The sequence below is a fragment of the Mirounga leonina genome, unplaced genomic scaffold (assembly GCF_011800145.1).
Source record: "Mirounga leonina isolate KUSES-001 unplaced genomic scaffold, KU_Mleo_1.0 Mir_151, whole genome shotgun sequence".
Lineage (NCBI taxonomy): Eukaryota > Metazoa > Chordata > Mammalia > Carnivora > Phocidae > Mirounga > Mirounga leonina.
The window spans coordinates 42850241-42863876 of NW_023270377.1; the positions used below are offsets into that span (position 1 = coordinate 42850241).

The 13636-nt window shown below is 38.6% G+C and overlaps 1 protein-coding gene across 3 annotated transcripts in view; it reads right to left on the bottom strand.

Annotated features, from left to right (window-relative positions):
• The window catches only part of NAB1 (NGFI-A binding protein 1), a 48661-nt gene that overhangs the window by 28859 nt on the left and 6166 nt on the right, over positions 1–13636 (bottom strand). For all 3 annotated transcript variants that reach the window (XM_035007519.1, XM_035007520.1, XM_035007521.1), the window contains exon 2: positions 8112–8949. In XM_035007519.1, coding sequence (XP_034863410.1) covers positions 8112–8930 — 819 coding nt within the window. In that variant the 5' untranslated portion in view covers positions 8931–8949. The remainder of the gene's footprint in view (positions 1–8111; positions 8950–13636) is intronic.

Genomic DNA, 13636 nt, shown 5'->3' on the forward strand with positions numbered 1-13636 from the left:
TGTGTTCTAATAACAATTTATTGCAAAATCAGGAGGTGGGCCACATTTGGCCCACAGGCTGTAGTTTGCACACCCCGGAAAAGAGGAATAAAAACAGACAAACCTCTAGCAAAATTGATCAGGGAAAAGAAAGAAACAACTGGGGGCGCCTGGGTGGCTCAGTTGGTTAAGCTTTGGACTCTTGGTTTTGGCTCAGATCATGATCTCACAGGTTGTGGGAAGGAGTCCCACTTGAACATTCTCTCCCTCTGCCCCTCCCCCCACTCATGTGTACACACGCTCTCAAATAAACAAATCTTAAAAAAAAAAGATAAATGGACAAACAATATTAGGTCTTAAAAGGTAAAAACAACTTTATGATAATAAGTTTGAAAACTTAAGATGAAATGGACATATTTAGAAAAATGTAACTTATCAAGATGACTCAAAAACAGACTACCCCGATAGTCCTATAATCCATTTTTTAAAATTATTAAAAAAAACCCCACATTTCTTTTCAAGTATATGATGCTGAAATCTACGCATTCTAAGAGTTTAGAATAAAGCATCATAACTTACTATTAATGTGTTCAGGTCTATGGGGTTCCCAGATTCAAGAGTCCTCCCCTCTCAAAACTAAGATGGCTTGACTCCTCTGAAAGCTTCAGCCTTGACTTCTCAACACTACAAGGAAAACTGACCTAAATGTGGCATATTCTACGGGCCTAGGTCCTTATAGTAACACACACACTTCAGTTCCTGTAGAATTTCCAGGAGGTCTACAACTTACCCACTGACTCTACATCCTCCTCTTCCCATCTTTGAGTTCCGGAACTCTTTGATTAGAAGTTGCTATTGGACAAATATTCTATAATGCCAAGCTGCCTACTTGCTTGTATTTCTGAACATTACAAGTTCCTACATTCTCCACTGCCTTGCTATTCTCAACTTTCAGTTTCTCTCTCCTCATCCATTCACTGATTTAAGATCTGACACACACTCTGCTTGTCTAGCTTACCACATAATACATCTCTGGAGAGATGATACATTCTGCCTGCCTGGACATCCTTCCAATACTTTGGGGGTTTGTCCCTTAGCACCTGCCTCACATCAACAATGAGTGTGGTTCTAGGTCGAGCCACTCACACTATCTTCATGGTCTGACTCCTATAAACCAGGCCATACCTAGCCAGGTACTAAGACCATTGCTGATTCTTTAGCTTTAAGAAAAAAAACAGTGTTTATTATAACAATGATTAATTTCATAATTCTTTACTGCCTGATATACAGTACATTTGGAAACAAGTATAAAAATGCATACAAGAAAAAGAATTTTATATACTTTTAGAGTTGAAAAATGTTTTCAGGTGTAGATAACTTTTTGATTTTCATCCACTTATGACCTACGTATTACAGCTGTAGGCCTTGAAAGATGAAAGAACAGTGTCCACAGGGTGTAATAGGAAAAAACTCTCAAATACTAACAGTGACTTAACAATGAGTCATATATTTCCTTATTTGGAAACTGAAGACAAACCAGTATTGTTCTTTAATGTTAGGAATTTAGAAAAACTCAAATATCTTTCACTCATTTTAAATAGTCAAGTGAGAAAATGTGAAATTATCATACCTAGAAGTACACTTAATGTAATACCTCCTTTCTTTTAATTCTCTCAAGATTTCATAATTTCCACCAAGCTGCTGAATGGTTACTAGTTTGAAGGAAGCATCCTGATTCATAAACATCTATCTTAAACTGTATTTTTGGATCAGATTCACATACTTGAGTTACAAACAACAAGTGGTCTAAGTTTCAAAAATACAAGCCACATATTCTAAAGCCCCCACCCCCACATCTCAGCCTACTAGCATTCATTTTGAGTGTTCTCTTATTTTGGGAAACTCATGATAATCTCATTACCTAAATACCATCTGTACCTATTTATCCAAAGAAGCAAAGAACCCTTTAGCAAAAGCCAAGTGTGAAATAATTTTTCTATTTTTTAAAAGTAGGTTAGGACTTAAAAAAGAAAAAAAAGTGAGGTTGATTTGGTTTATTAAAGTCATCTCTTTAACATACTTTCACTTTGATAAAAATACTGACTCAACTTTGTGTGCCATTTAAAAAATTATATTAAAACTAGATTAAAGCATGAAACTAAAATTGGCAACATGTTTTGCCCTTTGTTTTCTATTAATGACAACCATAATAGCCTTTTGGTAGATTCCTCCATTAATTCATGGGTAATGAAAGCATCAAAGTGTGTCTGAATTATAATGCTAAGTGTGTTTTCTAGATGGATTCCTAAGTTCTTGTGAGTCAGTTACTGTATGGCAACAATACATATGACAATTGCAAAAGGATATGCCCAAAATAGATCAAATCACTGATTCTCTGTTACTTAAAACATTTTGCTAACCAATTTCCTTATTTTAAGCTCCAGTATGCATTCACATCTAAAAGCATTTATTTAAAAAGATGATAGTGAAATTGCTGAAAACAAGATTAATATACAAAAATCAGCCAGTGACAGTAATTTTTTAAAAAGTGGAAAAAAATTTCATTTACAATTATATCCCTTTTAAATCTTATATATTTGCATATTCTCTATTAAACAAAATAAAAGCTTAAATATCTAGAACAGACATTTAATATGTATATATATACTAGGTTTTTTTGGTTTAATAAAGATTTTTATTTATTTATTTGACAAAGAGACAGCGAGAGAGGGAACACAAGCAGGGGGAGTGGGAGAGGGAGAAGCAGGCTTCCCGCGGAGCAGGGAGCCCGATGTGGGGCTCAATCCCAGGACCCTGGGATCATGACCTGAGTAGAAGGCAGATGCTTAAGGACTGAGCCACCCAGACACCCCATACTACGTAGTTTTTGACCTAAGAAGAAATGTGCAAAACCTAAGTGATATGTGAATAAAGAACTATAAAATTACTGAGAAATATAAAAGATCTAAATACGTAAATATATATACTATACTACTGTATGGGAGTTTTCGTTATTATAAATATGTCAGTTTTTCCCAAATTAATCCATACCTTTAAGGAATTTGTAATAAAAATACCAATAAAAATTTTGGGGAAATTTAATAAATGCATTACAAATTTCATTTGGGGGCGCCTGGGTGGCTCAGTAGGTTGGGCGTCTGACTTTGGCTGAGGTCATGATCTTTGGCTCCTGGGATCAAGGTCCGCGGCCAGTTCCCCACTCGGTGGGGAGTCTCCTTTACCCTCTTCTGCCCCTCCCCTTGCTCATGCTCTCTCTCTCTAATAAATAAACATCTTTTAATGAATAAATAAAAATAAAAGTTTCATTTGGAAGGAGAAATGCATGACCACCTAAAAAAATAGAAGCTACAAAACAAGACTATTGAAGGAACACTTGCCTTTCCAGGTATCAGAATATATTTCTTAGCTACAGTAATTAATGGAACTCTATACTGGTAGGGGAATAATTAGACTAATGAAATCATACAGGATAAGATCAATAAATATTACTACATAAAATTAAACTTCCACATGGCAAATGAGTCTGAAAGGTCAAAGGAGAAATGATAATCCAGGAAAATGTTCACAACATAAGACAAAAGGTTAATATCCTTAAAATATAAAAAGTTCCAACCAAACAAATTTTTTAGAGGTAAGAAAAACAAATCCAAACATTAAACAATTAAACATTAAACAAATTAAACATTAAACAAATTAAAACATTAAACAATTAAAACAAATGATAAGAACATAAAATTGGATGTCTGTTATAAAAAGATATTCATCCTCACTAAATAAAGTAAATATGAGCAATGAACATTTTTCACCTGTTAGACTGACAAAGATTAAAAAGAATGATAAATGCAGTATTAGCAAGAGTGTGGAGAAATGGACACTTGCATGTGATAATGGAATTATAGACATTGCAGTTTTAGAAGGCAATTAACAGTATCTACTAAAATATTAAATCTATATTCTTTGATCCCATAATTTTACATGTTGGAATCTATTCTATAGAAAAACATGCCCAAGTCTGTCTATCAAAGGAGTATGTATTCATATACCACCATATGTAGTATCAAAAAAATAGAAGCATCCTAAATGACACCAAATAAATGGTTCAGATAAATAAATAATGGTACATTCACATTATGGAATACAACGAAACCTCAAAATAAAAAAGGTAACTCTAGGTGTATTCACTTGGAAAGATACCTAATAGTATACTGTATGGTGAATATAGTGTTATAAGTTTTTTTTTTTTAAAGGGGAATTCAGAGGATAGTGTGCCAAATATCCCTTATTTGCATACATAAAGAAAACTATCTGAAAGTTTACAGGTTCAATTACTTTACATCCTTTTGTAATAACTGAGTATTTTTGCAATCAGTATATACTCTTTTCTGTGTTAAAGTACAAGTCTGAGGGGGAAAATCTAATGTTTCCTACATGGAATACTACATTCAAATGAACATTTTATTTCTTCTACAGGATTTATTTCTTCTACAGGATAAATGCTATAAAAAATTTAGCAATAAAATAGCCTTTTTAGGCATCCGAATCGGCAAAGAAGTAGTCAAACTCTCACTCTTCACAGATGATAGGATACTTTATGTGGAAAACCCAAAAAACTCCACCCCAAAACTGTTAGAACTCATACAGGATATTCAGTAAAGTGGCAGGATATAAAATCAATGCACAGAAATCAGTGGCATTCCTATACACCAACAACAAGACAAGAAATTAAGGAGTCAATCCCATTTACAATTGTACCCAAAACCTTAAGATACCTAGGAATAAATCTAACCAAAGAGGCAAAGAATCTGTACTCCGAAAACTGTAAAATACTCATGAAAGAAACTGAGGAAGACACAAAAGAAATGGAAAAACGTTCTATGCTCATGGACTGGAAGAACAAATATTGTGAAGATGTCAATGCTACCTAGAGCAATCTACACATTCAATGCAATCCCTATCAAAATACCATCAACTTTTTTCAAAGAAATGGAACAAATAATCCTAAACTTTGTATGGAACCAGAAAAGACCCCGAATAGCCAGAGAAATGTTGAAAAAGAAAAGCAAAGCTGGTGGCATCACAATTCTGGACTTCAAGCTCTATCACAGAGCTGTAATCATCAAGACAGTATGGTACTGGCACAAAAACAGACACATAGATCAGTGGAACAGAATAGAGAGCCCAAAAATAGACCCTCAACTCAATGGTCAACTAATCTTTGACAAAGCAGGAAAGAATGTCCAATGGAAAAAAGACAGTCTCTTCAACAAATGGTGTTGGGAAAATTGGACAGCCACATGCAGAAGAATGAAACTGGACCATTTCCTTACACCAAACACAAAAATAGACTCAAAATGGATGAAAGACCTAAATGTGAGACAGGAATCCATCAAAATCCTAGAGGAGAACACAGGCAGCAACCTCTTCGACCTCAGCCGCAGCAACTTCTTCCTAGAAACATCGCCAAAGGAAGGGAAGCAAGGGCAAAAATGAACTATTGGAACTTCATCAAGATAAAAAGCTTTTGCACAGCAAAGGACACAGTCAACAAAACCAAAAGACAACCGACAGAATGGGAGAAGATATTTACAAATGACATATCAGATAAGGGGCTAGTATCCAAAATCTATGAAGAACTTATCAAACTCAACACCCAAAGAATAAAGAATCCAATCAACAAATGGGCAGAAGACATGAACAGACATTTTTCCAAAGAAGACATCCAAATGACCAACAACACATGAAAAAGTGCTCAACATCATTCAGCATCAGGGAAATCCAAATCAAAACCTCAATGAGATACCACCTCACACCAGTCAGAATGGCTAAAATCAACAAGTCAGGAAATGACAGATGCTGGCGGGGATGCGGAGAAAGGGGAACCCTCCTACATTGTTGGTGGGAATGCAAGCTGGTACAGTCACTCTGGAAAACAGTATGGAGGTTCCTCAAAAAGTTGAAAATAGAGCTACCCTACGACCCAGCAATTGCACTACTGGGTATTTACCCCAAAGATACAAATATAGTGATCCGAAGGGGTACGTGCACCCCAATGTTTATAGCAGCAATGTCCACAATAGCCAAACTATGGAAAGAGCCTAGATGTCCAACAGATGAATGGATAAAGACGATGTGGTGTGTACACACACACACACAGACACACACACACACAGGAATATTATGCAACCATCAAAAAAAACCAAAAAACAACAAAATCTTGCCATTTGCAACAATGTCGATGGAACTAGAGGGTATTATGCTAAGCGAAATAAGTCAATCAGAGAAAGACAAGTATCATATGATCTCACTGATACGAGGAATTCTTAATCTCAGGAAACAAACTGAGGGTTGCTGGAGGGGTGGGGGGGTGCAGGATATGGGGTGGCTGGGTGATAGACATTGGGGAAGGTACGTGCTATGGTGAGCGCTGTGAATTGTGTAAGACTGATGAATCACAGACCTTTACCTCTGAACCAAATAATACATTATATGTTTAAAAAAAAAAAAGAGGTAGCAGGAAGGGAAAAATGAAGGGGGGTAAATCAGAGAGGGAGACAAACCATGAGAGACTCTGGACTCCAGGAAACAAACTGAGGGTTACAGAAGGGAGGGGGGTGGGGGGATGGGTTAGCCTGGTGATGGGTATTAAAGATGAAGCGTGAGATGTTTCCCATCCCTTCTCTTTGAGTCAAACCTGCCATATATTGCACTGTATTTTCGAATTTCCTCCTCTTTGTGTGGATCATCATCACTCATCTCAAAGATGTGACCAATCATTTTGGCCAACTTCTTGTTGGTTTTTACAGCTCTTTCACTTCATGCAAGTCACTTTTCGGCAGTGTGGGGGCCATCCGCTCCACACACTCGGCCACAGAGAGCGCGGCGGCGGCATGTATTGCATGGAGCACTGGATGTTATATGCAAACAATGAATCATGGAACACTACATCAAAAACTAATGATGTAATGTATGGTGACTAACATAACATAATAAAATTTTAAAAAATAAATTAATTAAAATAAAATAGGCTTTTTAACTTTGAAAATGCATTTATTTGCCAAGCATGTATAGTGGTGTTAGACTCTGAGGATATAAAAATGAATGAGACATTATCTCTGCCTTGAAGAAAACCAAAGTATACTGTGAGGAACAGACTAGTCTACAAATAAGTACAATAAAATGTTGAAGTTACTATGACAGTAGTGTATGTAGGGTAAAAATGGAAAGGAAAGGGAAGGTCATTCTACTTGTGGGAAAACATATCAGAAGAGACTTAAGCTTATACTTGCGCTCCATGGTAAAAATGATGCACTGACCAGATGGACTAGAAGAAAAAGGGAATACATGCAAAAGAGGTATGTATGCATTCTTCTAGTCAAGGAGAGTATTTCTGGATAGAGTGCTACAAATATACAATGATGAGAATTTTAATGCCAAATGTCAAACCAGAACAATTTTCAAACCCATAATAATACTTACAACATTCATCTAATATAATTTTATTGTCTATGCTAGCTGAAAATTACTTTTGAGTTCTGGTCATTTTCTTACACATTTTTTTTCTAAAATCTACAAAAATGCTATCTATTGATCTATCTACCTATTTATTTAAAAGACAGAGGGGAGGGGCAGCGACATCTTAAGCAGGCTCCAGGCCCAGCGTGGAGCCCTATGCAGGGCTCAATCTCATGACCCTGAGATCATGACCTGAGCCGAAATCAAAAGTCAGATGCTTAACTGACTGAGCCACGCAGGCGCCCCAAATGCCCTTTAAATGAATGGTTATAATTGAAAATCCTATTTTATTTCTTAATTAAAAAACAAACTGCCTTTAAGTGCAAAGACTTTATGCTTTCACTGCTTAAATTCTGACACTTTTCCAAAAGTCACCCTACACTGTAGCTCCAATGCTCAGCACATTTGAGTTCAACACAAAAACACCCTAACACAAAAAATATGGTCTATTTTCATGAGAGAGTTAATATTTGGCTAACACCTAAAGGTGTTTAGTACTGTTTTCAGGAGCGCATCTCCTTTGCTGCAAAATATTTCCAAACTTACCTCTAAGAAGCAAAACACACCACATACATACAAAGAAAAATGTGGGCTTTTACCTCATGAAGCGTGAGATGTTTCCCATCCTTTCTCTTTGAGTCAAACCTGCCATATATTGCACTGTATTTTCGAATTTCCTCCTCTTTGTGTGGATCATCATCACTCATCTCAAAGATGTGACCAATCATTTTGGCCAACTTCTTGTTGGTTTTTAGCAGCTCTTTCACTTCATGCAAGTCACTTTTCGGCAGCGTGGGGGCCATCCGCTCCACACACTCGGCCACAGAGAGCGCGGCGGCGGCATCCAGCGCCTCGCTGCTTTCTCTCGGGGAAGCTGGGGAGCCCAGGTCGGCTGGGGAGAGGCTGTGCTCGCTCTCGGTGGCATGGTGGCCTTGCCAGAGCCTGGACTCAGCGACACCGTGCAGCACTAAGCTCCCCACCACATCGGATTTCCCCTGTCCCAGGCTCTGCACACAGGTGGTGGCAGCGCACTTGGGGATTTTTAAATGAGGTTCCCGGGCATTGCTATTCCTTTCGTAACTGCTGCAGGATATTCCCAGCCACGTTGGTGACCCCTCTGGTAACTTATAGATGGGTATGCTACTGACAGGCAGGGAAGTCAGCGGCTGATTGAAAAGGCCGGGGTTTGTAACCCAGTCTCTCAAAGCCTTCTGTAGCCTTCGAACATGAAGGGGTTTGCTAGCCATGCCCACAAGTGCCATGATTTCCAAGAATTCCTCTTCTCCGGCTTCACAGAGTTGCTGCACATCATCGCCACCTTGTTGAATAAAGGCATCAAAGTAAGAAAGCAGATTGGCTTTTTGTAATATTCTATACAGCTGCAACTCCCCCAGGGTCCTGGGTAAGGCCGCGGCCATTACTGTGGATGGACTTAACCTGCAAGAAGAAGAGAGGAAACACTCATCACACTTGCTCCAAAATTCTTACACCTCCTTGTCAGACACTACAGGATTCACAAATGCAGTACGGGAAGAACAAAAACAAGGCGCATCTGCAAAGCAGCTGTTAAGGAAGCATTCCCCCTCGACAAAAGTTATCTCATTTTCTTCTTCTACCAATCCTAGTGGTCAGTATAATTGTTTCCATTTTAAAGTGAAAAATATAAAGAATATAAGTAATTTGCCTGAAATCTCACAACTGGTTAAGCAGAAGTCTAAGGACTCAAACGAAGGCTCTCAAAGGGCTCTACATCCCGTATTTTTGACTATTCACTTTACTGCTTGCTTCCACGGTATGGAAGGTGAAGCCAAGAATAATCATATTCAGAAGGAGGTAATAAGTATTTTATGCTACCATCTGCTGAATACTTATTTTGCATCAGACAACATGATAAACACTTTACATCTACAAATGGCCCCCAACTTACAGGTTCAACTTAACGCTTTTTCAACTTTATGATGGTGTGAAAGCCACACGCATTGAGTAGAAACCATACCATTTTGAATTGTGATCTTCTCCTGGGCTAGTGATACTCGTGATGCCAGGTAACAAGAGTGAGCCAAAGCTCCCAGTCAGCCTCACAATTGAGGATAACCACCGATGTGCTTACAATCATTCCGTACCCATACCAAGCGTTGTTTTTCACTTTCAGAACAGTATTCAATAAATTACACGGGATATTCAAAACTTTACTATAAAATAGGCTTTGTGTTAGATGATTTTGCCCAACTGCAAGGTAAGGTAAGTATTCTGAGCACATTTAAGGTGGGCTGGGCTAAGCTATCATGATCAGTAAGTTAGGTGCACTAAATGCAACTCATAACATTTTTCAACGTATGATAGGTTTACTGGAATGTAACCCCAACTGTAAGTCAAGACGATCTGTAATCCTGGGGCACCTGGGTGGCTCAGTTGTTATGCATCTGCCTTTGGCTCAGATCATGATCCCAGGGTCCTGGGATCAAGTCCCACATCGAGCTCCCTGCTCTGCGTGGAGCCTGCTTCTCCCTCTCCCACTCCCCCTGCTTGTGTTCCCTCTCTCGCTGTGTCTCTCTGTGTCAAAAAATAAATAAAATCTTAAAAAAAAAACACTTCAAAAAAAAAAAATCTGTAATCCTTGCAGCAGCCCTGCGAGACTGGTATAATAATTCCCATTTTATAAAGAAAAGTTAGCGAGATTAGTCTGGTAGGCAGAGGAAAATGGATTTCAGTGTGAATTGGAGGTGAGAAGATAGGTGGTATATTTAAGAACTGAGAAAAAAAAGCAGGAAAAATTCGAAGAAATAAATGACAAGATTTGGTGATCACTTAGGTACAAGTGATGAAGGAAAGGAAATGGCTACCATTTTTTGACACTTTTTTGTGAGTCCATGAAGAAAAGAGTAATAGATTGACCATGGGATTACATCTGTGAGAGTCTAAGAACTGCGACAGGCATCGGGGTACAGAAAAAATCAGGATGATGGGATTCTCTTTTAAACATTGGCACTTGGGGGTGCCTGGGTGGCTCAGTCGTTAAGTGTCTGCCTTCGGCTCAGGTTGTGATCAGCGGGAAGCCTGCTTCCTCCTTCTCCCTCTCCCACTCCCCCTTGCTTGTGTTCCTGCTCTCGCTATAAAAAATAAACATTTGGCACCTGAAAATGGCGTAAGGTAGAATGCTTCAATAGATCTGCCCTGCATGCAAAGTAACAGACTGGAATCTCAGTGTGTATAAGGGTTAGAGATAAAGGATGGAGCAGAGGAGGGTGGAAGAGCCCTCCAAAGAAGCAAAAGAGAGCCCAAGGCAGAGTCAAGGAAGAAACATAATTTTAGGGCCCAATCAAGACCAAGAAGCCTGCTTTTAAAGAGACAGAACAAGACCCAGCAAAGTACTTCTTGACCTCTTAGCAGCCTTTAAAAGTTATTCACAGTTGCCTGGAGACCTCCCACATACGAAGAGGAGTTGGCCAAGTACTTCCATTTAAGAGACACAAACATGTTGTAATCAACTTGTACATTTAGGATTAAAAAGGACCCTGTGGCTCTCTATGTTGAAAATTACAGAAGGGCAAAAGAATATATATGTACATCAGGGGAAAATGGAAGCTCCACTCTTAATTCAAAATAGTACAGAGCAACAGTTAACTGGGAGATAAGGCAAGCAGAGGAGTATCAGGAACATCTCTGAAGGCCAGGAGGTCACCAAATCTGGGACTTGTTCTTTATGCCATCAATCAGAATGCTATCAAAATTCTAGTCTCAGTCATCCCATTCAAGGAGAACGTATCTCCCTACAACCCTAAGGACTGACTTCCGGGAAGCCCCATCTTCAGGAACCTCTGTGTCATCCACAATCTGCTTTGATCAACTAGTGACCTCCTCAAATTTTATGGTCCTTATTTTACAAGGGTGTTTCCAGGTGACTTGACGACTTCCCGAGAGATACCAAAAAAAGATTGAATTGGGGAGCAGCAGCTTTCTGCTAGCACCCAGGACCGTCACTTGGAGTGCTAATAAAAAATAAAATTTCCGGGATGCCTGGGTGGCTCAGTTGGTTAAGGGTCTGCCTTCTGCTCAGGTCATGATCCTCCTGGGATCGAGTCCCTTATCAGGTTCCTTGCTCAGCAGGGAGTCTCCTCTTCCTCTGCCTGCCAGAGCACTCCCCCTGCTTGTGCGCACCCTCTCTGACAAATAAATAAAATCTTTAAAAAATACAATTTCCCAGGTCACTGAGTTGTATCTTAGGAGACTCCCATGATTTGGCAAATCTGGCAAGCTACACTAGAAGATCCCTATTTAGTATACCTTCTGGGCACCACAAACTCCTACATGTTCCGTGATCATCCAGATTCTTTAAATCTACCTTTAGGTTCAGGCCACTTTACCCCTCTGGATAAAAACATTCTTGCATCTTCTAAATCACCCACAGAGGCTTACCGTCCCACTCCAGGGAGACTCTCCAGGGAGAGTGTGTATCATCCCACTGGACACTAACCCACAAAAAGACAACTCTTGGGAATTATAGACACAAGTTAAAGTCTATATTGAACTGTATTATACCAAATGGAAGGACTTCTAGAAAGTGTCTGAGGGAGGAGAAAGGAAACTTCCTTTCCCATCATACACCTAATGCAAGAGCTTCAAAGGCTTTCAACTCGAGTATAAAAAAAAATACATATACACATATAACCACACATGTGCGCATGCACACAATCTTTTTTTAATTTAAATTAAATTAATTATCATATAATGTATTATTGGTTTCAGAGGTAGAGGTCAGTGATTGATCAGTCAAACCCCATGTTCACACAATCTTTTTTTTTTTTAGGAGGGCTATAACCTTGCAAGGTTTATGGTGTCATCAATTATCTCATCATATGTGCTCCCCAAAATTATGGAACAGAGGAAAGACTATGTGAAAAAATCTATAACAATAGTTTTTGAATCTTTTTATTAGCAATAAGAAAAAAATATGTTAGATAAACATAAAAGAGAAACTTAAGGAGAATTAAAGACCCAAATTTAAGTTTTATTCTTCTAAAATGTCTCTAATTTTGGAAATAATTAATTTCAAATTTTTAACCTTTTCTCATCTTTACCCAGAAAGGAAACCCCCTAGTTCGTAAGGGGGTAAGAAAGCAGTACCAATAAGAAGGTAGTAATTATTATACTATCTCTGTAATGACTGATAGGACCAAGTGTGCATTTCCAAAGTCAAGATACCAGATGAAAGACATAAGTGAGCTAGTCACAGTCCCAAGAGGCTTCTAAGGGCCCAGACTTACTGCTGGGAAAGGAGTCTTCTCCTTAAGCTTTTGCTTTAGGAAAATGTTTCAGTTTCGTACAAAAGCCTGTTGTGATCATTTAAACACCCACCACTTCATACATTAACTTGATTTGATTTAAAAGAAAATTCTTAAAAGATGAGATTTTCTGTTTTTACAAACGCTGTATCTATTCATGCTTCAACATGAAGGTCACATAAATCAAGAGCAAGCCTCTAGCTGCAGCTCTTCACTCTGAAGTAAATAGGAGAAGATGTAACAACAACCCTATAAAGAGGTAGCTAATAGTAGAGGTAAATACTCAGTTGAAAACTACTGTTACCTGGCCTTTTCAGGATGCTGTAACAACCATGCTGAGTCTGACCTTTTCATGAATTCCACAGTTAAGAGAAACCAGTTACTAATTTTTACTGCACTCAAAATCCAAACCAAAGACCTGCTACCTATACACAGCAATCTCCACTTGCACCAGCTTAAACATTGCTCAGCCTGGTCAGTTCCAGAGGAAGAGGAATTAAGCAACAATTCGTTCGTTTAAGGCCATTTGTTGTCATTTGTTATTCATTAATCTATTTTAAATGGTAATGGTTGTTCCAGAACCTTAAAAAATAAAAAACAGAACTGTGCCTCCTAACCGGGTAGGATCAGTCATCTGTCAGATTCAAACTTGCTCAATAACCCCAAGGGGTTAGCTTGGCCCAGAAAACTTGACTGGTCAACCCCTATTTTGTCCTTAAACCACAAGGAAGCACTCAATATGCCTATGGAAAGTAAAACTTCTCTGACATTCTCCAAGCTGGGATGTGGGGATTCAGTGTAGGACAGAGGGCCTTCACTGCCTCAATCCATTCCAAGAGGCT